General features: G+C 38.2%; 1 protein-coding gene across 3 annotated transcripts in view; it reads right to left on the reverse strand.

The window, feature by feature from the left end:
* The window catches only part of LOC108136485 (vacuolar protein sorting-associated protein 41 homolog), a 42,959-nt gene that overhangs the window by 12,533 nt on the left and 6,039 nt on the right, over window positions 1-24,387 (reverse strand). Inside the window, exons 7-8 of one of the 3 annotated variants that reach the window (XM_041709764.1) lie at window positions 19,962-20,163; window positions 14,090-18,406 (exon numbers count right to left, since the gene is read on the reverse strand). The exons of 1 other annotated variant lie outside the window; for it this stretch is intronic. In XM_041709764.1, coding sequence (XP_041565698.1) covers window positions 19,986-20,163 — 178 coding nt within the window. In that variant the 3' untranslated portion in view covers window positions 14,090-18,406; window positions 19,962-19,985. Of the gene's footprint in view, window positions 1-14,089; window positions 18,407-19,937; window positions 20,164-24,387 lie in introns of those variants that run through there. One more of the 3 variants, XM_041709763.1, reaches the window with a different exon arrangement.

A 24,387-nucleotide genomic window follows, 5' to 3' on the forward strand; every position in this document is an offset into this window, starting at 1 on the left:
GATTGAATTTTGTGGCACCCACGATATTTTTTTTCTGACTCATGTATAGAAATAGCGACAACGTCTCATCGGACGAAGAAGTTCTAGAAGAATACAAAAAACTTTTGAAGACAAGAGTAGAAAGGCAGAAATCAGAACAGAATCAATCTGAAAGTGATTGTCACCCATCGACCAGCAGGGTATCACACATCCGAGACAGTGCTCTTGACTTTAAAAACGCACGAACCCAGAACAGAGAAGAAATGCAGGCTGAACAAATTGCGAGCATGGAAGCTGCCATAGCCTTCGCGCTCCAAAGGCAACAGGAGTTATTCGATGAAAAATTAGACAAAATTATTGGGGAGTTATGCTCATTAAAGGATAAAACTCCGAAAATTCAGACTTTTCTGGAAATAGAAATAGAACCGGGAAAAGAATGTAACGAACCCCTGGATATGGTAAAATCTGTCCCGGAGTTCGACGGGAAGCAGGAAAACTATGTTTCCTGGAGGCAGGCTGCTACTGCAGCATATAGTGTATTTGAGCCATACACACAGTGAGCCATTAACACAGTGTTTAACTTTCATGCCATACTGGCAAGGTTGGATTTTACGTATGCGGACAAAACTCCAGCACACGTAATTAAACAAGAGTTAAGTCTATCAAGACAGGGAGAACTGCCCCTTCTTAAATACTATGACGAGATCGAACGGAAGCTAACGCTTCTTACCAACAAAACAATCATGACTCACGACGCCACCGCGGCGGCAGTCCTAAATGAACAGCACAGAGATGACGCTTTACATGCGTTCATATCTGGCTTAAAAAAGTCATTGAAAATAGCCGTTTTTCCGGCGCAACCAAGAGACTTACCATCAGCCTTGGCATTAGCTCAAGAAGCTGAGGCAAGTAATGACAGAAGCGCTTTCGCAGCCACCTTCGCCCGCCACAGCGAGGAAAAGATATTTAGGCCGAGCAACCAGCGACAAACGGGGTGAAAAAACTATGAACAGAACCAAAGCCAGGGGGCGATAAAAAAGAACCCTCACTTTGTCAGGACCCAAAAGGGAGCAACTAATCAGAGCGGTTCTTTTAAACAAAAACCATATAATAGCGCAGGTCCAAGCCAACCAGCACCAGAACCAATGGAGGTCGACACCTCCTCCAGGTTCAAGGAGCCCACGGCGTGGCAAAGGGGGTCGACACGATCCCAACAAAAAATAAACTTCATGCCGGAAGAAAAAACCGACGATGAGGAATATGACTTCGTTGCGCAAGCAAGCACCACGGAGATAGAGGACGAGTTAGCTGGAGAAGACTCCTGCAATTTTTTAGAATAAAATCCCTGCTTCCTTACATTACACGTACGGTAGCAGGAAAAGAAATAAAACTATTAATCGACACAGGCACCTCTAAAAATTACATTACTCCACTCCCGGGGCTGAAAGGCATCGTGGCAGCGGATAAACCCTTCACAGTAAAGTCGATCCATGGCTTTACTAAAATAGATAAAAAATGTCTAGTTTCAGTGTTCAACGTAAAAACACCCTTTTTCATTCTTAACGACCTTAAGGATTTTAACGGCATTATCGGACTCGACTTACTTAAACAAATAAATGCGAAGCTCGATTTTACTAAAAATGTTCTGCACACTAGCAATGGAACTGAAAAGATCCAGTTTGCTAAAGCGGAAAACGTTAACTTCATAAAAATCGATGACGAGGACGTTCCTCTGGCAATTAAAGCCACCTTCGATAAAATGATTGTAAAAAATCATAAAGCCTTCGCCGATCCTGACGAAGCGCTGCCTTTCAACATAAACACATTGGCAACGATTAAAACAGATGGGGAACCGGTATACTCTAAGTCATAACCTCACCCCATGGGTGTAACCGAATTCGTCAATGCAGAGGTTAAACAACTTCTTGCGGACGGCGTAATAAGGCCATCCAAGTCCCCATATAATAACCCTACCTGGGTTGTGGACAAAAAAGGAACTGACCAAAATGGGGTTAAAAAGAAGCGATTGGGTATCGACTTTAGAAAACTCAACCAAAAAACCGTAGACGATAGATACCCTATCCCTACTATCTCGACAATCCTGTCGAATATGGGCGAGTCGAAATTTTTTACGACACTCGACCTCAAGTCAGGCTTCCATCAGATAGAGCTGGCAGAAAAGGACAGGGAAAAGACAGCCTTTTCAATCAACAACGGCAAATACGAATTCTGTAGACTGCCATTTGGACTTAAAAATGCCCCGAGCATTTTCCAGAGGGCCATCGACGATGTCCTCCGGGAAGGAATTTCAAAGATATGCTATGTGTATGTCGATGACGTTATAATATTTTCCAAAACAAAAGAGGACCATGTTAGGGACGTGGATTGGGCCTTAACGAAACTCTTAGAGGCGGGCATGAGAGTGTCCCAAGAAAAGTCAAAGTTCTTCAAAAAAAGCGTCGAATACTTGGGATTCATAGTGTCTCAAACAGGGCTACGAACTTCACCTGAGAAGGTCAAAGCAATAAAACAATTCCCCCCGCCTAGAACGTTATAAGAACTCAGATCTTTCCTGGGACTAGCAAGCTATAATAGGTGCTTCATAAAAAACTTCGCGACTATCGCAAGACCCTTAACGAATATCCTAAAGGGAGAAAATGGTAAAATTAGCAAATATCAGTCGAGAAAAGTCGACATAGATATGACCAAGGAACAGAGAGAAACGTTTGACAGACTGAGAGAGATCTTGCCATCAGAGGACGTTCTGCTATCCTACCCGGACTTCAAAAAGCCATTTGACTTGACGACTGATGCGTCAGGCTCTGGATTGGGAGCAGTACTATCACAAGATGGCCGCCCCATCACTATGATATCACGAGCGCTGCGGGACAACGAAAAAAATTATGCAACCAACGAGCGAGAGCTCCTCGCTATAGTTTGGGCACTAAAAAACCTCCGGAATTACTTGTACGGAGTGAAAGGCTTGCAGATCTTTACCGACCACCAGCCACTTACCTTTGCCGTCTCGGACAAAAACCCTAACGCGAAACTAAAACGCTGGAAGGGGATTATCGACGATCACGGCGCGAAATTAGTTTATAAACCTGGCAAAGAAAACCTTGTGGCAGACGCGCTGTCTCGCCAGAACATAAATGTCTTAGAAGACGAAATAGAATCAGACGTAGCAACCATACACAGCGAACAATCACTGACATACACCATAGACACGACGGACAACCCAGTAAACTGTTTCCGGAACTAAATAGTAATTGAGGAAGGAAACAGCTCCTCTGTTAACACATTCATCTTGTTTAAAAGCAAGGTGCGACACGTAATAAAAATTTCTAACCGAGAAAATCTGCTTAACATTTTACAAGATTTTGTTAATGCTGAGGTGGTAAACGCAATATATTGCTCCCTACCGATCTTGGCATTTATTCAACATCGACTAGTCGAACTGTTCCCCAGCACGTCATTCAAATATACGAAAAGCTTCGTGCAGGACATAACGGATACAACTGAGCAGAGGGAAATTGTCATAGCAGAATACAACAGGGCTCACCGAGCAGCACAAGAAAATCTTGAGGGACTATTTTTTCCCTAAAATGCTTCGGTTAGCAACAGAAACAACTTTGAATTGCAAGACCTGTTCAATGGCAAAATACAAACGCCATCCATCTAAGCAAGTGGTAGCAGAAACACCGATACCTTCTTTTGTGGGGGAAATTCTCCACATTTTCGACATTTTTTCAACAGATGGAACCCTTTTTCTAACATGCATCGATACATTTTCAAAATTCGGCACGGTGTAGGCTATCGCATCGAGGGCCATAGTGGACGTAAAATCCCCTATACTGCACATAATAAATTTCTTCCCAAAAATCAAAACAATTTATTGTGATAACGAAAGGTCGTTCAACTCCGAAACAATTAAATCGATACTCATGAATCATTTCAATATCACCATCGCCAACGCCCCGCCCCTACATAGCACCTCAAACGGTCAGGTAGAAAGGTTTCATAGTACCCTGGCAGAAATAGCCAGATGCTTGAAAATAGAGGGCAACTTAAGCGATACGACCGAACTAATTCTTTTGGCAACCAACAAATGCAACAATTCTATCCACTCAGTAAACAACAAAAAAACCCATAGAGATTGTTCACTCAAAACCAGCGGATTTCGAAAGCAGAATTAGAAAGAGAATCCAACAGGCTCAAGAAAAATCCCTTGACCAGGTAAACAAAGATAGGACCCAAAAGGGCTATCAAGCTGGTGAAAAAGTTTTCTTAAAGGCAAACAAACGCATAGGAAACAAGCTCTCGCCACTATGTTCGGAAAAAATCATTGAAGCAGACCTGGGGACCACGGTCCAAATTGAGGGGAGGGTGGTCCACAAGGACAATCTACGCTAACCATCTTCGCGAGATTACTGAACCCCTTTTTCTATTATTTTTATATTTTTTTAGGTTAGGAAAATTCGTTTTAGTTTTTGTACTTACGGCTGTCAAGACGGACGCGACAGTAAAGCTTAATGACTACACGAACGCAGACTACATCCCGATAGAAGACAACGAAATTGTCATCTGGGAGTCCTACGGATACCTACAGCACTCAACGAACGTGACGACTTATGAAGACTACGCCGACCAGACGGAAACAATGACGAAGACATTTACAGACGATCACAAGACACCAGTCATAATGACAGACCTTACAAATATTCGCAAGTTGGTGACTACCTTAAAAATCCACCATAGAGCCGCTAGAAGTACTAACATAATCGGGACAGCACTAAAAGTTATTGCCGGAACACCCGACTTTAACGATTGGGAGCAAATAAAATTTAATCAAGAACAATTAATTAGAACAGGACAAACAGAATTAAATATCAAATTTCAGAAACGTCTAAATGAACTCACAAACTCAATGAATCAAATCCATAAATTCGAAACAGATAAAGAAACCCACCTTTTGGAAATTATTCTAGCAAAAAATAGAATTGTAATCACGGATCTAGAAAACATTTTAATCGGCTTAGCCCTGGCAAATTTAAACATCGTAAGTCCAGCAATTTTGGAAAGTTCCGATATTGCCGAATTCAAGGACAGGCAGCTTATTGACGTTAGTTTGATAGAATTATTAGAGGTATCTAGTATTAGTGTTTTTCAAAATTCTGAAATTCTACATTTTCTCATTAAACTCCCTAGCCCTAAATTAATATGTAAAAAGATAACAGTCTATCCAGTTCAGCACCAGAAAAAAATCCTGGACTTTGAAGATGGGAACCTTGTCGCTGAATGCCCAGCGCGAAACCTTAACATCGGTCATTGCAAAACGACGGTCGGCGCCACCTTCTGCAGGGAGCTGCAAAATGGCACCTGCGCGCAGCAAATTGTTTCTGGGGCTATTGCGCACTGCTCCACACTCCCAGGTCACCTGGATCCGTTTACCATTGTGGATCATGGCACCCTCATCGTGAACGATGCCAACGTGACCATAACTGATAACGAAGGGCGAGAGACAAAAATATCCGGAACCTACCTGGTAACCTATTCTGACAAGGCAGCCCTCAACGGAACTTGGTTCGTAAATCAATTGGGAAGTTCAATGAGAAAACCTGCTGTGTCGGCCATGGCCATAGTCAACATCACGGCCCACCAGAACCGGCTGAGTCTCCCATGTCTTCACGAGCTGAGTCTGAGCAATCTCCACCACATCGGGACCCTCAGAGAAGAACTTACACTGGGGTCCTACCTCAGCAACTCCTTTGCCCTACTTGCTACCTTCTTCCAGTGTTCCACCATTTGGCTCGGCTATCGCTATCTAAGGGCCAGAAGTCACACCAAACCAAGAACCGACAACGATGTGGAACGAGCGGGTCCCCGGGACGTCGACCACTTGAAGGGGGGAGAAGTTAACACAGGCAGTTCCCACGAGAAGAAACTGCCGAGTTGCAGACCATATCCGGTGGCCTGTACGCGCAGCGAAGAAACCGCTGACCGGAGCGAGTGATCGCCACGGGCAGGGACAAAACGCTGACCTGGCACCTTGGCGACAGCGCTGCAGTCAGGCAAAGGTCTCAAGCTGCAGTTGGATAGGTTCTTTAGTTTAGTCAAAAATTGTACTCCAGAGAACTAACTCTGTATAAAATACCTATACCCTAACGGGCGTATGGAAATAAATAAAATATAAAATAAATACCCAACGGTTTTATAATTTATATATAAATTTCTTTTTTGTTTTTTTTTATTTGATAAGATATGAATTTTTTTTTTTTTACGTTTTGTCTGGTTAACCTCTGCACCTTATGCTGCCTCAGTTGTAAAAGCAGCTCTGCTTCGTTGCCAATGCAGTTGGCACTCGCCCCTGTATCTAATAAGGCTACAATCTCTTGCCGTCTACTTTCGTCTTGGCAAAAAGGCGGTTGTCATTTTTCAGGCTGATGAAAGACGCAACTAATTTTATTTTTAGTTCCCGTGCAGATTCCAGGGTCTGGTGTAGATGTCGAAGTTTCTTATTCTTCTGGTTACCCCTTTCGTCTTCTTCCTCTTGTGCTGTATTAACGATACGGGCGCGAGCCTCCTCGTACTCTGCCTTACGCTGATACCATGTCTTATGAGCCGATATCTGTGCGGTGCTTGAGGTCGTCTCTTTTATTGTTTCGGGACGCGTTTTTTGTGACCGGTCGACCCCAGCTCTCCGATCAGACCTTTCCGTAAAAAAGAAGGTGAGTCGAGTGATAAGAGTCGTTTTTACCACAATAGTGACACTGCGTTGCATGGAATCGGGCTTCGCACCCTGTTTCGTCTACAATTTTACGGTGGCGATAAAAGTCCGCCGGCTTATTGCACGTATAGCAAAGGTATGTATGAAACGGGGACGTGCATTCTCCTCCGGGTTCTGTTCCCATTGACTCCAAGGTTTTCTTGTCCAAGTTTTGACGAAATGGATTTCCTCTTGCTGGCTTTATCATTCCAGCACCCTTCGGTGGCCGGTTGTTCTGAATAGCCTATACATGGTAGTCATCGACCTCGTATCCTTCTTCCGATTCATTTATGATCTCGTCAACGTGCCGCGGGCGCGACCTCTTGTCCTTCAACCATTTTTCGACACGTATTCCTTTCCTCTTAAACTCGGTTAATATAGGTATGCTTGACGCCAACAAAAAGGTTCCCATTTAAGAATTTAGGTTTTCTTTCAATATCTCCACAAGGTTGGATTCTGGAATCTTATTTCTTAGTTTAAACTGCAAATTGTACATCGCAGAAATATAATCCTCCAAACTCTCGTTATATCCCTGTCGTCGTTCCATTAATTCTTTTATGGTGACATAGTCGTTCTCAGATGTCGAAAATGCTCTGGTCATTGCTCGGGTTAACGAGTGGTACCCAAAATAATGGTCGTCCGCTTTGTCTTCGAGCATTTGCCAATACCATTTGCTGGCGGATCCAGTGAGTAAACAGTGAAATTCTCGGAATACCTGTTCATCTGTATACCCATACATTACTTTCATGCGATCTACTCGGAAGAGAAAACTTTTTATTGACATCCCTCGGCTGGTCCCATCAAATTTAAGATTCCACGTGACCAATCTAACGTTCCGGTTCTCTGTTGGTCGGTGCTCAGCGCCCGATATTTCCCACGCACTGTTGCAGTTTTGTCTGCCAGAGTCATTCTGATTATGTTGGTCCATTGAATTAAGACCTGGCGGCGGTGCTGACCCCGAAACTCCTGTTTCGGTGTTAAGTTGACGCTCACAGCGGATCGAATGTGCCGGCCGAGAAGTGTTGTTTTGTGCAGGCATGTCTCCGGCTGTTTGTGAATTACCTGATTGTGATTCACTAATTTCTGCCACTTTTGTTTGTAGACTAATTATCTGGGTATTTAATACAGTAATCTGGGTTGCGACTGTAGCCCTTAACTTGTTGCCTTGCATGATCAGCGCAGACATCATTCGCTCCAGCCTGCTTTCTGACTCCGACTGCCGCGACCGTGCTCCTGTATTAGGTAGCACGCTGGACCTTCCTTGTGGTGGTCCTAAGCAATAGTTTTCACCCCCTACAGCTCCTGACGACACCTCCATGGTGGAACTGTGGTACTCTGCCAGGCTTCCTAAATTATCTAGCTTGCTGCCAAAGCTGGCCGACTGTTCCTGTGCCTGTTGATCGCTAGTTGTCATGGTTTGTCTTGCTCTCCAGGCCTGTCTTGCGGCTAAGGTAGAAGCCCTTGCAGTCCTAGTAGGCGGTATTGTTAAAGTTACCTTCTTCCTCTTCCCTGCCATTAGCTGACATATCTTCGTATTTCAAGGTCTTGGCTCGTGCCGAAGTAATTAAATAATAAATAAACAATAATCAACCATGATAGTGGCACACGCCTGCCACACTTTTTTTTTGTTAAATCAGAAAAATATAAAAATTCAAAATAATTGAGGTAAATCTTCAAAATACCAATTCGAATGACGACGATAAAGACACTTGAGCCAAGACGCGACTCAAAAAGACTGGACAAATATATGTGTGTGTTCGTTCACTTTTTATGCTGCTTGATTGTTTTTGTATACCACAGCAGTTTTATTTGACAATTATATTATGAAAAGAATACAGAAACTTTTAAATCGGGTTCGCTGGCATTGGAAGTTGTTTATGAGTCAAGAAACCGTTCGAAATTAAGCCCCCAAGAAGTTATAAAAAAGGTCCCTAAATAAGTGAATTTTATGATCGGATTCAACTGGTCTCCACCGGAGACACCAGTTCCATTCATGTCGTTCTGACCTTTTCCCAGGACTACAGCCTCCACCGGAGTGCTGATTCCCTGTAGGAGGAACTGTCCGAAACCCCCTCCCGACCAGTCATCGGAAACAGGTAGACTTGCTCACAGACAGACGAACAGAGCTTTATTTCAGACAGACGAAAGAAATTGCCTCCATGTTTCCCCTCTCTCTGGACTCGAACCTCTCGAGCGACCTGGTTCATGCCTAGTACAAGCGGATAGCGTCGGCCATAGAGGTAGATTCAGTCCTCCCGCCCTTGTATTGGTGGAATCCGTACAGACTGGAACCTCTCGAGCGACCTGGTTCTTGCCTGGTTCAAACGGATAGCGTCGGTTTGTACAGATCTGGTCTGTTCGCCCCTCCCCCCTCTTAGTCAATCGGATTTCCCTGGACTCGATCCTCTCGAGCGACCTGGTTCTTGCCTGGTTCAAGCGGATAGCGTCGGCCAGAGAAAACCCAAAAAAATTTTGTTGGTTCCCTAAAAATGCTATGTCGGTCTTGCACGTGATTTGATAATATTATATAAGGACTATACAATTTTAAATTAAAACGCATTAAATTTTTCTATTAATAAAGCAAAGACAAATGATTTTACTAGATATTGAAAAGAGTCATAAAGTCGCACGGCTATTCTGAGACAAGGTTCCGATTGCGAGGCCTCTCAATTCAGACTGTCGCTGAAGTTGGGGACTTTATATGTGCAAAAAAAAATTAAATTAAATATACCTGCGAAAACGAATTTTAGGTGGGGACACAGACTATTTTTGATCTTTATTCCGAAAAATTGAAAATTATGTCTGGCAAGTAATTTTTCAGATATGCCCTACATCCGGTATTCCGATTTTGAAATCGTAACCTTTAATACGTAAAACAAAAAATGTCCTAGTTCTAAGGATGCGAAGAATCCTCCGTTGGGCGCCAATTCTGTTACGTCGGTGTATTAGTGCCCAGTCCAAAGGACTTGGGCCGAGGGAGTTGCGTCCTGGGTAGGCACGCTGGTTGCCGATTCAGCTCGCCGGATGGGGTGGGTTCTTTGGAAACCACTCCCTCCCCTACATAACGAGAATAAATTTATCGTGCCTTAGGAAAATGATAGAGATCGTCCAGTTCGTTTTGTCATTTGTCGTCGCTGCCCACAAGATTCTCAAGTAGCTAGTTCGAGCGCTTTTACCCTGCCCTCTCATACCTCCCGTATTCCGATGGATCGCTGCCGGTCACTGCAATGCGATCCCCTTTTGTCAATGTCGTCAGTCGAAAGTTACGTTATTGTTCTTGACCCGAGTTTTCCCATTTGCGACAGCTCCTCCTTTTATAAACGTTTACCAAGCCATTATTGAGTTCTGTTTCATATTATAATTTATTGAACAGATTTTTCATTTAAAAAGGTGCGCATTTAATTGACAAATAAAAGAGTAAATTAGGGTGCCAAATTAATTAAATTGAGAAATATTCTACGCGGTGTATATAATATATAATCTGTTGAGAATGAATAAATTTTTAAAGAATAATATTTTGAGTTAATTTATAAAAATAATAATAGGGATCTTACATGACTTTAAATTTAATGTATGAGGATTCGATATATATCTAAATGTTTAAGTTGCACATAGATCTAGATATATACGCATATATGTAAATATATATATATATATATATATATATATATACTTTTGCTTGACAGTAAGTCGAACGCAACTCACTTACCCCTTTTTATTTCCATCGACGAGAGCTCTCAATGTGGTATTCTGGGTTTGGGAAATTAATTATACACATATGCATAAATGTATTTATATTAGTGCAAATTCACTTAACATTATTACTAAAGTGTTGGATTATTATATTTAAAAAAATCATGTTAATTGTCATTTATTGGGCAATTGCGCGATGTTGGTCTTATTTCTCAAACAGGAGAAAAAAAGAAGTTATTCGCTTAATTGCGATACGAATTGCGAGGAAGAGAAGAGTGAAAACGGCACTCGCGACGGTTGACGGTAGCACTTCTAGCTGCGGCTTCTTCTGGTGGTTCCAATTACAAATAGAAACTTTGGTCTTTTGCTTGCATTGATTGTTTTGCCGAAATTGAAATAGTAATAATAAAGTAATTGTCATTTTTGCACGGGATGATATGTTAGTGCTGGCTCCTTTCTGGCCAATCGGCGGTGTCTGCTATGATGTTTTCCAGCTTGTGTCCGTGGTCCCGACCACTCTGCACAGATCGCTTGTACATCCGTAGGAGGTTCAGAATCAACATAAGGATCAAGAGTCCAGTAATGAGACACAACGTTTGCCGTGTTGTCGGATGCTTTCGAGGTTGTAGATCCCATGACATATAAGTTATATTTCTATCGGGTTTTAAGTTCATCACTCGGATAGATCCTCCGCGATTACTGTTTTTGCCAGTAGAGGACTTAACGCGGTTCCGCGGTCGTTTCTGTCTCGACTCCCGATTCTCAATTATCTTGGATTCGCAATCTCTTGGACTGTGACTGCCCGATCCGCAATCATCTTGGACTGTCTCTTCGAACCTAAAGTGGGGCTCTTTTATACCGGCATTGCTTCCGGGTCATCTAAGTGTTCCCACTTAGGTACAGCATTTCCCCTTTTTCTGGCTTAATGGCCCACTTCTGGATTCTGCTAGGTTTCATATTAATTGCTGCGTACACCTATTACCAGCTGTATGTTCTCATGAATTGCTTACTCTGACCAATTCGTTACTGGTTACTGTATTGTCCATTTTCGGTGTTTCGGCACCTGATCTTCACGGTGTCTTCTACCTCTGGTTATTGTATCTATTTCTTTCTTGTTTTATTTCTCCCGTAACAGCAAATATGTTAAAATTTTTGTTTTTAGGACAGGAAAAGAGTTTGAAATGCAAATTTGATTATATGGAATTTAATATAATTATTATTATATAGATTTTAATATAATTATTACAAAGAACTCGAAAGGGTTCATGCAGGCCAAAATTTGAGGTATATCCTAGCAAGTTAAGAGGATAGTAGTTGCGGGTTGGTCTAAAAGGCACATTAAAAGCTAAGCGGCTTACCAATTCTATGAAGAAAATATTACCTCTGACAAAAGATTGTGCATATAAATAGTTACAAACATAATTCTACGATTTACAAGAGTAAGTAAATTAAGCAATAGTAATCTACTAGACTAAGAGGGCATCCTTTCGTTTGTTCCTCAGCGGGGAAATTTTTTTTTTTCCGACTCAATACGATCAATGTGTACTTGATATTGGGGACAACAAATTACACTAGTCTACATTTAATCCTTTAACTACAATAGATGTTAGTTCAAGTATGTTGATAGTTGACCTTCGCTTAAGAAAACCATGTTGATAAGGTTATATTAACGAGGAACACCAATGTTGCAGTTGAGAAGTAGTAATGCGCTCAAATGCATCGTATTGTATTTAGAAATACCTCTATTATTTTAGACATCCGACTTTCCTCCATTTTTTTGGAGTGGAATACTAAAAATATCTTTCCAGATAGTTGGAAAAACTGATGTTGAGGTAGACAATTAAAACAGTTAACAAATCGGTTTACAAATAGTTGAGGCAGAAAACTTAAGCACGCACCCAGGAAGCCCGTCCGGCCTTGGAGAGTATGTTGGTGTTGTGGTCTCCAAATCTCTTAGAAGAGAACTTTATGTTATTACCAGGGAAAAAATTCAATTTGACCTGTTTAAATTGTAAGGGTAAACTCAATTTTTGAGTTTGCAAGAACTTGGCAAATAAATCAGCAATCGCAGAATCAGTAAACGACTTAATTGAGGTCTGGTGATGGTGAAGGTGGAGTCATTTTGCTTGACATTTGCAAACTTCTAAAATTGCTTCAGATCATTAGAAAATTCGACTTCACACTGCACACTGGACCAGAAATCTAATTTGGTTGGCCAAAAATCTGGCATTTCTTACCCTGTACAGCTAGGAAGCTGAAATAAAGAAGATTATCTTCTTAAAAGATAGATATTTTTAACCAACTAATAATAAAATTTTAAACATTTTCAAAAGATATAGTTAATCTAATCTAAAATCGAAAAATGTTTCTAATTTTGCATATTTTATTTCTAGAAAAAAGTAGGAAACGGATTCAATTCATTTTAACATAATTTAAGTTTAGGATAAACCATTAAAAAATATTAAGTGGTTTAAGACTTTTCAACTTTTAAAAATGCCATCTATTGGTGCCCTAGCTGCCAATATTAGTATAATAATCGTCCCAACAAAAATTTCTTTTTAATACCCTTCCAGAGGATATTATAATTTCAGTCAGAAGTTTGCAACCCAGTGAAGGAGACATTTCCGACCCTATATATATATATATATATTCTTGAACAGCATCACTAGGAGAGTCGATCTAGACACGTCCCTCTGTCCGTCCGTCATTCCGTCCGTCTGTCCGCCCGTTTCTACGCAAACTAGTCTCTCAGTTTTCCATGAAACTTTCCCAAAAGTTGATTTTCTATTGCAGGTAGTATATAAGTCGGAACGATATAAGTAGGAACAATCGGGAAAACAAATAAAAAACATCAGTTTGCTGTTTTTACGTTTTTTTTTAGTTCTTCCACATATAGCAATGATTAAATATTTCAGAATTACGGTTTAAATTTTATCGAAATCGGACGACTATATCTTATAACTCCCATAGAAACAATAAAATATATACAAATTTTTTTGTTAATGTAACTTTTCTTTTCTGTAATATTGTTTAAAAATTCTTTTTGATTTATTGATAATTTGACAGTTCAGAATTAGGCTTTTAATTTTATTGAAATCGGAAAACGATTTCATATAGCTCCCATAAGAACTTTCGAATAATTAAGCTGCACATCATCATAGCTTCAATGTTTTTAAACATATACGCACGTAAATCATAATTTCAATGTCTTCAGGAATATTTAATTTTTGCAAAAGCTGCAAGGGTATATAAACTTCAGCTTGCCGAAGTTAGCTTTTTTTCTTGGAGGGTGATTTTGGAGGGTGATTTTGGTAGTGAATTGATCAAATAACATTTTTTCATTTCCAGAGGGTACCCGAAAGGAATTCTAAAGCGAAGTATCCCAATACGAAAAAACCATGATTTTTAAAGTTGTTGTCGATATTTTAAAATAAGTAAGAAATTCTGCTAAATGACATTTTTACTTGACATTTAAGTCAATTTCAATGACCTCACAAGATGTTCGATCAGCTAAGTATTCATCTCTTTTCATTTTATTCAAATTTGCATAAAATTGAATCTTTAAAATTATGCAAAAAAAAAATCCATTTAACAACATTTTTTTAAATGTTGGCATCAATTAGCTTAATGTAAATTAAAAGGGCCCCATACTTTATTTATTAACTTTATTTATTTAAAAAAACGGACTTTTTGCAAAAACTCGGGTACTGTTAAAAACATTAAAATACGACCGACCAACTATATATTTCGACAATCAGATGGCTTGCCCGTCCTTTTGTCCTTTTTGTGTTTGCTTTTAGGTTTTTAAGTCTTTAAAGCCCTCGCGTAAACCACGGGGGTCTTATGTCTTGAAGGAAGACTTTCAGGAACGCATTCAATAAAAAAGTGTTTAAAGCGCTATAGAATAATTCAGTAGCTTTTTCCATATCCATGCAACTGTATAAGTTTGTACAGTTGTATTCGTTTAGCTTATTAAAGTCACATTTACGGAAGCATTTCGTTTTAGTATAATAAACTATATGGGAATAAGTATCAGGGCAGGGCAGGGAAATTGTCAATTCCATTGTGGGATGGTATCGGTCCTCTGGGACAACTAGAGAGTCAATTCTAGAAACAACGACCTCAGACGGATACAAAACAAAAAAGATTGCCTATATAAAGAGTTAAGGATAGAGCTAATCCATCAACAAAGTCATGATCCGACAAAGGAAACTTTAATACTAACAAATTATGTTCCATTGGGGTAAACAGTCTGAATTATCTCCGATGTATGACTGGAGTCAACAGTAATAAGCACCCTTACTCTTCTACGAGAAACGCGATCAGTTTAATAAGTGTTAAAGTTGTTTGGATGAACTTTAGAGTTGGAAATCTCTGGTTTCAATCAAGTTTCTATGAAGACTAAAATATGTTCATTAAAGGCAAAGGAGTCAGCGAACTTCATATTAAGTCCCCTTACACTTTGATAGGCTATAAATATAGAAGTGTTCAGTTTTTTGGAACAGACTCTAAAATCGGAGGCCGATTATTATTTCTTCATCTTTTAGGAACAAATTCTTTTATTATTAGTTCATCATCAGACCAAAAACTTGTACTATTAAAAACATTAAAAGCTTCTGGAGTAACAGATATTTTGAAAGAGGATATCTAGTGAGCGTATGGAAATTTAAATTTAATGTTTGGGAATGGGTATATTTCTTGAATAAATTTCATAACATCATTAGATATGGTTTCGGGGGTAAATCGAAAAACAAATAATAGTTTCCTATGGGAAACAACTGAAAGTTTATTTTAACGACCACCAACACCTTGAACACTTTGAACATTTTTACTCCGATTTTCTGATGAAGGGAGTACTTCAGAGCACGCAGTACCATTAGGAACAGCTGGCTGTAAAACTGTTGATCCACCGGACTGCTCTACAACTTCTCTAGTGACAACTGAAATTAAATAAGCACCCATTTTGATGGACTCGTTTTTTTTTACACTTAGGTGACTCACCTAACAGTTTTTTTTACCACTAAATTATTCTCTTACCGCGTTGAACCCTTCAGTGAGTTGCTTTAATACTCCAAAAAAATTCTTAAAGCCTTCACGAGTCTGCCTCATAAAGCCACACATCTCAATTTCCATGATGGCAGAATCGGAATTAATACAACTTCTAATAGAAAATTCTAAAACGTCGCTTAGACATGAATGGATGCATTTAAAAATTCGTAAGCTTGACGAGCTGAATGAAGAAGTGCATAAGCATGAGCATTTTCATGGCGAACTTAAGTGTTTCCCAGTAAAATCACCATTTAACCAACGACGAAACATAAGTCAGGTAATCCACGATGAAATGTACGAATCGGAAGGCACTATAGCCAATTTAGTTCGCAACAAAATGGTTTGTTGGAATTGTAATCAGAGTGGTCACACTCACGATGACTGCCTAGCACTTCGTAGAATTTGTTGCTTTGGCTGCGTAGCTAGGGTTATCCGTAAGCCGCACTGTACAATTTGTAATCCTCAGGAAAACCGATTGAGGGATGCATAGATTTCCACCGAGTAAGAGCGTCCAAAATAACTTTTATAGATAACTACACGCAAACCGACAATAGTGAATTTTTAGAAAATCAAAATAGCTAAATCAGACAAAAACTTGCCATTTAGTTTATGAATGGAAAATTATTTGAAGATAAGAGATAACAATTTTGGAAATTTACAAGCTTTAAAGTTTAAGAACAAGCTCAAACGTTGCACATTAAGCGTAAGAAAAGGTCATTAAAACTAGAAAGCGTTTAATATCTACCGAAATCCAAGTTGAAGGTAAAACAATAAAAGCACTTCTAGACTCTGGTGCATCAATTAGCTGAATAGGCAATCACTTGGCTAGAGACCTTCAGTTAAACCCAGGAACGCGCTTTTGCTCCGGAAAGATCAAAACTGCTGATGGAAATCTGTGTCATGTAGTGGGCGTAATAAACACATCAATCACGTACGAGCAGTTCACTAAACCCATCAAATTCTTTCTCATACCAACATTAAAGCAGGATGCATATTTAGGAATGGATTTTTGGACAAGTTTTGGCCAAGGCGATCAGATTTTGAGTTCAAATGTATCGGAATTAGACGTATGGGACTCAGACAATGAATCGGACTCGCCTATAATGCACAAACTTTCGTCGGGACAACAGCAACGGTCTTTCCGTCTTGTAAAGATGAAGGTTTGGGAAGGACTAGTGTTATTTCGCATTTAATAGATGAAAATTACGAAGAATTGGCCAGTGTCACCAGCTCGAGAGAAATTAATGTTTAAATAGATAGATAATATATTAGCTTAGGGGTTAATCAAACCTTACAACTGTCCTTGGAATAGCAATTGTGTTTTGGTAGAATAGGAAGGTAAAGTTCGATTATGTTTAGACTGGCGAGAGCTTAATAAACACACTTGCACGGACGCGTAACCTTTACCTCTTATAGAAGGTATATTGAGAAGGTTGCCTCCGGTTCGGTTTATAAGCAGATTGGAACTAAAACAAACATGCTGGCAAATTCCTCTAGAGGAAAAATCACGCCAGTATACTGCCTTTACTATCCCTAACAGGCCATTGTACCAGTATGTGGTGATGCCTTTCGGTTTAACTAATGCGCCCCAGACGATGTGCAGACTTATGGATCAGGTCAATCCACCAGAATTGCGTAACCGAGTTTTCATATATCTAGAAGATTTACTCGTGATGTCAGATGATTTCGATTCCCATTTGCTCTCGTTACAAGAAATCGCTCTTTGCCTTCGAAAGGCAAACATATCGATTAATGTGAAGAAGTCTAGTTTTTGCATGAGGGAAATAAAGTATTTAGGTTTTATAATTCGCGACGGTCAGATCAAAACATCTCCTCAGATAATTTTCTCGGCTAAACTGGATGGTACCGCCGTTCTGTAGAAAATTCATCCTAATTAAGCATTCACTTGACAGAGTTGTTAAAAAAGCAGAAATCCTCGTTTGTACGGACGGAGGATGCACTTATTGCTTTCAACAAATTGAAAAAGCGATTAACCTCCGCTCCAATCTTGTCCACTCCGAATTTCGACTGTGTGACGCAAGTTCGTACGGACTTGGTTGTGTCCTTTCACAAGAAAATGATTAACGTATAGAAATTCAAATTGAACATAGGATCACCGAATGTTGTACCTGATACCCTCTGCAGGCAGGACGAGCCATCAGTGGACGAATTTGTGGATCATTGATCTATCTTCCAATCATTGATCTATCTTCTGAAGCTTTTCGTAGTTCTGAGTATATGGACATAATCGACCGAATTCAAAAGAATAAGGCTATTTTACCGGATTTTAAAGTAATTGAATTTAAAAATTACACATTACAATCAGAAAGTTAAACAAAGAAGCTCTGAACCTATATCAAAGCCATGTTAAAGAATCAAAAGAAATTCAAACGTTTTCTAACGTCATTGAATTTTTGAAGCAGCGGTTATGTACAATTAGATCAATTCAGCATGAAAGGCTAGGAAAAAATATATTTAGTTGCAATGTAAGAACATTTTTTACTAACAATTGTCCTATTAGCAAAGACATGGAACAAAACATTTTCCCATGCACAATTGTTTTTTAAATGTTTAAAGCACTCTTGTCAAAAAAACCATCGTTACATGCTACACATGATTTATAAAAAAATAATAAAAAAGAAAAAGTCAACGCTTGCATGACAACAATTCGCAAAACACAACAATTTCGAAAAAATTTGCAAAGATTTTAAAATTACCGAAAATTTGATCTTAATCGGAGATTAGTGGAGTGTCTTCCACAGGAAAGTGCATATTGAGGCACAAGGTAACGCTTTCAATAAAAAGCAATAATTGCTAGAAGGATTTAACAATGGAAGCACTAGTACTTTCAAAGTTAGCGGGAATCTTATCAAGTAAAATTTCCAATTTTGTCTGTCCAATTTGTCTGAGAATTTAGTTCTGCAAGGATAAAGAATAGGTACAGACTTTAAGTGTTGGCAATTGTAATTATAATCATTTTAACTGTATATTTTATAGGAATAATAAATGTACGAAGGTAATTACTATCCCTAACAGGCCATTGTACCAGTATGTGGTGATGCCTTTCGGTTTAACTAATGCGCCCCAGACGATGTGCAGACTTATGGATCAGGTCAATCCACCAGAATTGCGTAACCGAGTTTTCATATATCTAGAAGATTTACTCGTGATGTCAGATGATTTCGTTTCCCATTTGCTCTCGTTACAAGAAATCGCTCTTTGCCTTCGAAAGGCAAACATATCGATTAATGTGAAGAAGTCTAGTTTTTGCATGAGGGAAATAAAGTATTTAGGTTTTATAATTCGCGACGGTCAGATCAAAACATCTCCTCAGATAATTTTCTCGGCTAAACTGGATGGTACCGCCGTTCTGTAGAAAATTCATCCTAATTAAGCATTCACTTGACAGAGTTGTTAAAAAAGCAGAAATCCTCGTTTGTACGGACGGAGGATGCCCTTATCGCTTTCAAAAAATGGAAAAAGCGATTAACCTCCGCTCCAATCTTGTCCACTCCGAATTTCGACCAATGATTTATCTTACTGTGTGACGCAAGTTCGTACGGACTTGGTTGTGTCCTTTCACAAAAAAAGATTAAAGTATAGAAATGTCCATAGCATTTATGTCCTCAAAGTTAACCAAAGCACAATGAAACTATTCCGTTACGGAATTAGAATGTTTGGCAGTTTTGAAAGGCATAGAGAAATTTCGTCCTTACATCGGTCAGGAATTTTTAGTTTTCATAGATAATGCCTCGGTGCAGTGGCTTATGCGTCAGAAAGGTCTCTCTGAACGATTAGCTCGCTGGTCTATTCAATTGCAAGGGTTTGTTTTTCAAATTGAACATAGAATCACCGAATGTTGTACCTGATACCCTCTGCAGGCAGGACGAGCCATCAGTGGACGAATTTGTGGATCATTGATCTATCTTCCAATCATTGATCTATTTTCTGAAGCTTTTCGTAGTGCTGAGTATATGGACATAATCGACCGAATTCAAAAGAATAAGGCTTTTTTACCGGATTTTAAAGTAATTGAATTTAAAAATTACACATTACAATCAGAAAGTTAAACAAAGAAGCTCTGAACCTATATCAAAGCCATGTTAAAGAATCAAAAGAAATTCAAACGTTTTCTAACGTCATTGAATTTTGGAGCAGCGGTTATGTACAATAAGATCAATTCAGCATGAAAGGCCAGGAAAAAATATATTTAGTTGCAATGTAAGAACATTTTTTACTAACAATTGTCCTATTAGCAAAGACATGGAACAAAACATTTTCCCATGCACAATTGTTTTTTAAATGTTTAAAGCACTCTTGTCAATAAAATACGTTTTCGGTTTGAAAAAAAACCATCGTTACATGCTACACATGATTTATAAAAAAATAATAAAAAGAAAAAGTCAACGCTTGCATGACAACGATTCGCAAAACACAACAATTTCGAAAAAATTTGCAAAGATTTTAAAATTACCGAAAATTTGATCTTAATCGGAGATCAGTGGAGTGTCTTCCACAGGAAAGTGCATATTGAGGCACAAGGTAACGCTTTCAATAAAAAGCAATAATTGCCAGAAGGATTTAACAATGGAAGCACTAGTACTTTCAAAGTTAGCGGGAATCTTATCAAGTAAAATTTCCAATTTTGTCTGTCCAATTTGTCTGAGAATTTAGTTCTGCAAGGATAAAGAATAGGTACAGACTTTAAGTGTTGGCAATTGTAATTATAATCATTTTAACTGTATATTTTATAGGAATAATAAATGTACGAAGGCAATTACAAGCCATAGCCAAACCAAGCGGTATGCTCGATATTTGAACATATAAATACTATTGTAATACATAAACTAATATGAAATTGTAATTAAAGTCAAGCAATAAAACTTTGGCTGTTGCAAAGGTGTTAAATCAATAAGTAAGCTGCAAAATATTATATTATCGAAAAATAAAGATATATGTCACTATTTTTATTTGGAATGCTAACAAAATAAATATGTATATCATTTATGTAATTAATATTCCATACACCTAATCTTGCCGACCCTTGCCAGAATGTTCAGAAGAGCACAAATTAAAATAATGTATAAGATTTTATGAGCTCTGGGCACGTCATGTTAATCAATCTAGAGCCATAATTTATGATTTGTTACTCAAACAAGATATGGGTGGAGTTCTTAGTCATTTAGTACTTGAACTAACAAATGTTATAGCTTAAGATGTGTCTCACACACTGCACCAAGGGCCGCTGTACGGGGGAAAAAAGGTAAATCTGCAGCTCAGGCAAATTGATGCGGCCTCTGCGTTGGTCATAGATAAGTGTTGAATACGAAGCTTGGAAACAATATTTGGAAAAAAAAACAGTTTCAATTCAGAACTCAAAGTAAAAGGTTGTTTCATTTATTTGGCATCCCTAACAGCAGACATTTCGGTTAACATTTGATTTTATAATTTTCGTCTTGGAACTTTCAAAACATTTTCGCAATAGTAAGGGTGTACGACGTTGTCCTTGCTCAAAGAGGAGAAACAATATATTTCAAAATGCCATTTTAACGCAAGAGCAGGAAATATATATGCGAATCGAAGCATAATAACAAAAGTACATTCACTACTAAAAATCTTGAATAGACTGGAGCAGACTTTTGTGCTCCAGAGCAATGTTGTGATGATGTTCCTAATAGTTTCAATGATTTAGTGAGAGAGAGTGAGAATTCCAAATAAAAAAGTTTCAAATCTCGCCTAGCGCAGTGTATTTCTGAATATAATATTAGCAAAAGACTATATAATGATTTGCTTCTGTTGTTATCCGAAAAATTCAGGATTGGCAAGAGATGTTCGAAATTTAAAATGCACAGGAAGCAAGGTTTACTACAATGTAACAGAGGCGCTGATTTTCTTAACAATATTGGTTATTAATCTGATAGCCTGAGCCTGAACAATGATGTGGACGGAGTTCCGTCCAAAAACATGTCATTGACACAAAGACATTTCTTGTAGCTGGGATTAAAGTTGGTAATTCCAAGCCTAGCGATCCCAATTTTTATTTAGCATAATTCGTAGGCGAGCTTTTAGAATTAAATAGGGATGGAATAATATTTCAAGGTAGAGATCTTGACTTTAGCATTAGGTCTATCGATGCAGCAGCACGTTTATATATTTTGGGTGTTAAGCATCACTCTGAATTTTATGAGAAAGTTTTCAAAGGCGAATGATTTTTTTAAATTTCAGAGAACGTCTTTCGAACAGATTACAGTTTTCGAAACCGCTTTTAGAAAACTGGGTAATTGACTTGAATAACAATGTTTCCCTTTGGCTACTACTAATGGCTTTTGGGTAAAGGTCATCAATTATCTTTAAATCTGCGGACAATCAGTTCAATAAGTTACAAATTGATTTCGTTTCGAACATTTATTCCTAGAGAATACAATAAATGCCGAGATCTCATGATGATCTTGAAAGATTTAAGGCAACTGAATTGAACATTGAATTGTGTATACTGGGACCCTAAAAAAATCCAAGCACAACCAGATAAAACCCCTTTTTTTATCACTTATCCTTTGCATGCGTCTGCTTCTTCACACAGAATAGTATTATATATATATATTATATTATCTCCTCAAAAGCACAATTCTTCCCGTTTTCTTAGTGATTTCGTAAAACAACTTACCTCATTATAAAAGTAATCAATGCTTACATTAAATTCCCACGGTCTAACACATATTCCCTTTCCTTCGGCCCTTTAGAGACGATAACCTCTTTTCCGTTTGAAAATTTTCTTGGACAATTGAAAATAACGGTACACAAGAAAGGAAGCAAAAATTTGTATTTTTTTCATATATCTTTTCGAATATTCCGATTGTTTCATGGGAACAGAGCTATATGAAATAGCCAATTTTTTTTAAACAATTTTAAGCCCTAATTCTAAAATAACAAATACATATATATGTATATCGATAAACTACAAAATATATACTACAAAAATATAAAAAAAAAAACAGCAAAGTTATGATTTGAATTTTTTTTTCCGATTGTTCCTATGGGAACTATATGTTATAGTCTTCCGATCCGGCTCGTTCCGACTTATTTACTACCTGCAGTGGGAATACAACTTCTGGAAAAGTTGCATGCACATAGATTAAAAACTGAGACACAAGTTTGCGTAGAAACGGAAAAAAAAACAGTTTCAATTCAGAACTCAAAGTAAAAGGTTGTTTCATTTATTTGGCATCCCTAACAGCAGACATTTCGGTTAACATTTGATTTTATAATTTTCGTCTTGGAACTTTCAAAACATTTTCGCAATAGTAAGGGTGTACGACGTTGTCCTTGCTCAAAGAGGAGAAACAATATATTTCAAAATGCCATTTTAACGCAAGAGCAGGAAATATATATGCGAATCGAAGCATAATAACAAAAGTACATTCACTACTAAAAATCTTGAATAGACTGGAGCAGACTTTTGTGCTCCAGAGCAATGTTGTGATGATGTTCCTAATAGTTTCAATGATTTAGTGAGAGAGAGTGAGAATTCCAAATAAAAAAGTTTCAAATCTCGCCTAGCGCAGTGTATTTCTGAATATAATATTAGCAAAAGACTATATAATGATTTGCTTCTGTTGTTGTCCGAAAAATTCAGGATTGGCAAGAGATGTTCGAAATTTAAAATGCACAGGAAGCAAGGTTTACTACAATGTAACAGAGGCGCTGATTTTCTTAACAATATTGGTTATTAATCTGATAGCCTGAGCCTGAACAATGATGTGGACGGAGTTCCGTCCAAAAACATGTCATTGACACAAAGACATTTCTTGTAGCTGGGATTTAAGTTGGTAATTCCAAGCCTAGCGATCCCAATTTTTATTTAGCATAATTCGTAGGCGAGCTTTTAGAATTAAATAGGGATGGAATAATATTTCAAGGTAGAGATCTTGACTTTAGCATTAGGTCTATCGATGCAGCAGCACGTTTATATATTTTGGGTGTTAAGCATCACTCTGAATTTTATGAGAAAGTTTTCAAAGGCGAATGATTTTTTTAAATTTCAGAGAACGTCTTTCGAACAGATTACAGTTTTCGAAACCGCTTTTAGAAAACTGGGTAATTGACTTGAATAACAATGTTTCCCTTTGGCTACTACTAATGGCTTTTGGGTAAAGGTCATCAATTATCTTTAAATCTGCGGACAATCAGTTCAATAAGTTACAAATTGATTTCGTTTCGAACATTTATTCCTAGAGAATACAATAAATGCCGAGATCTCATGATGATCTTGAAAGATTTAAGGCAACTGAATTGAACATTGAATTGTGTATACTGGGACCCTAAAAAAATCCAAGCACAACCAGATAAAACCCCTTTTTTTATCACTTATCCTTTGCATGCGTCTGCTTCTTCACACAGAATAGTATTATATATATATATATTATATTATCTCCTCAAAAGCACAATTCTTCCCGTTTTCTTAATGATTTCGTAAAACAACTTACCTCATTATAAAAGTAATCAATGCTTACATTAAATTCCCACTGTCTAACACATATTCCATTTCCTTCGGCCCTTTAGAGACGATAACCTCTTTTCCGTTTGAAAATTTTCTTGGACAATTGAAAATAACGGTACACAAGAAAGGAAGCAAAAATTTGTATTTTTTTCATATATCTTTTCGATTATTCCGATTGTTTCATGGGAACAGAGCTATATGAAATAGCCAATTTTTTTTAAACAATTTTAAGCCCTAATTCTAAAATAACAAATACATATATATGTATATCGATAAACTACAAAATATATACTACAAAAATATAAAAAAAAAAAACAGCAAAGTTATGATTTGAATTTTTTTTCCGATTGTTCCTATGGGAACTATATGTTATAGTCTTCCGATCCGGCACGTTCCGACTTAT

The sequence above is a fragment of the Drosophila elegans genome, unplaced genomic scaffold (genome assembly GCF_018152505.1).
Source record: "Drosophila elegans isolate 14027-0461.03 unplaced genomic scaffold, ASM1815250v1 contig_492, whole genome shotgun sequence".
Lineage (NCBI taxonomy): Eukaryota > Metazoa > Arthropoda > Insecta > Diptera > Drosophilidae > Drosophila > Drosophila elegans.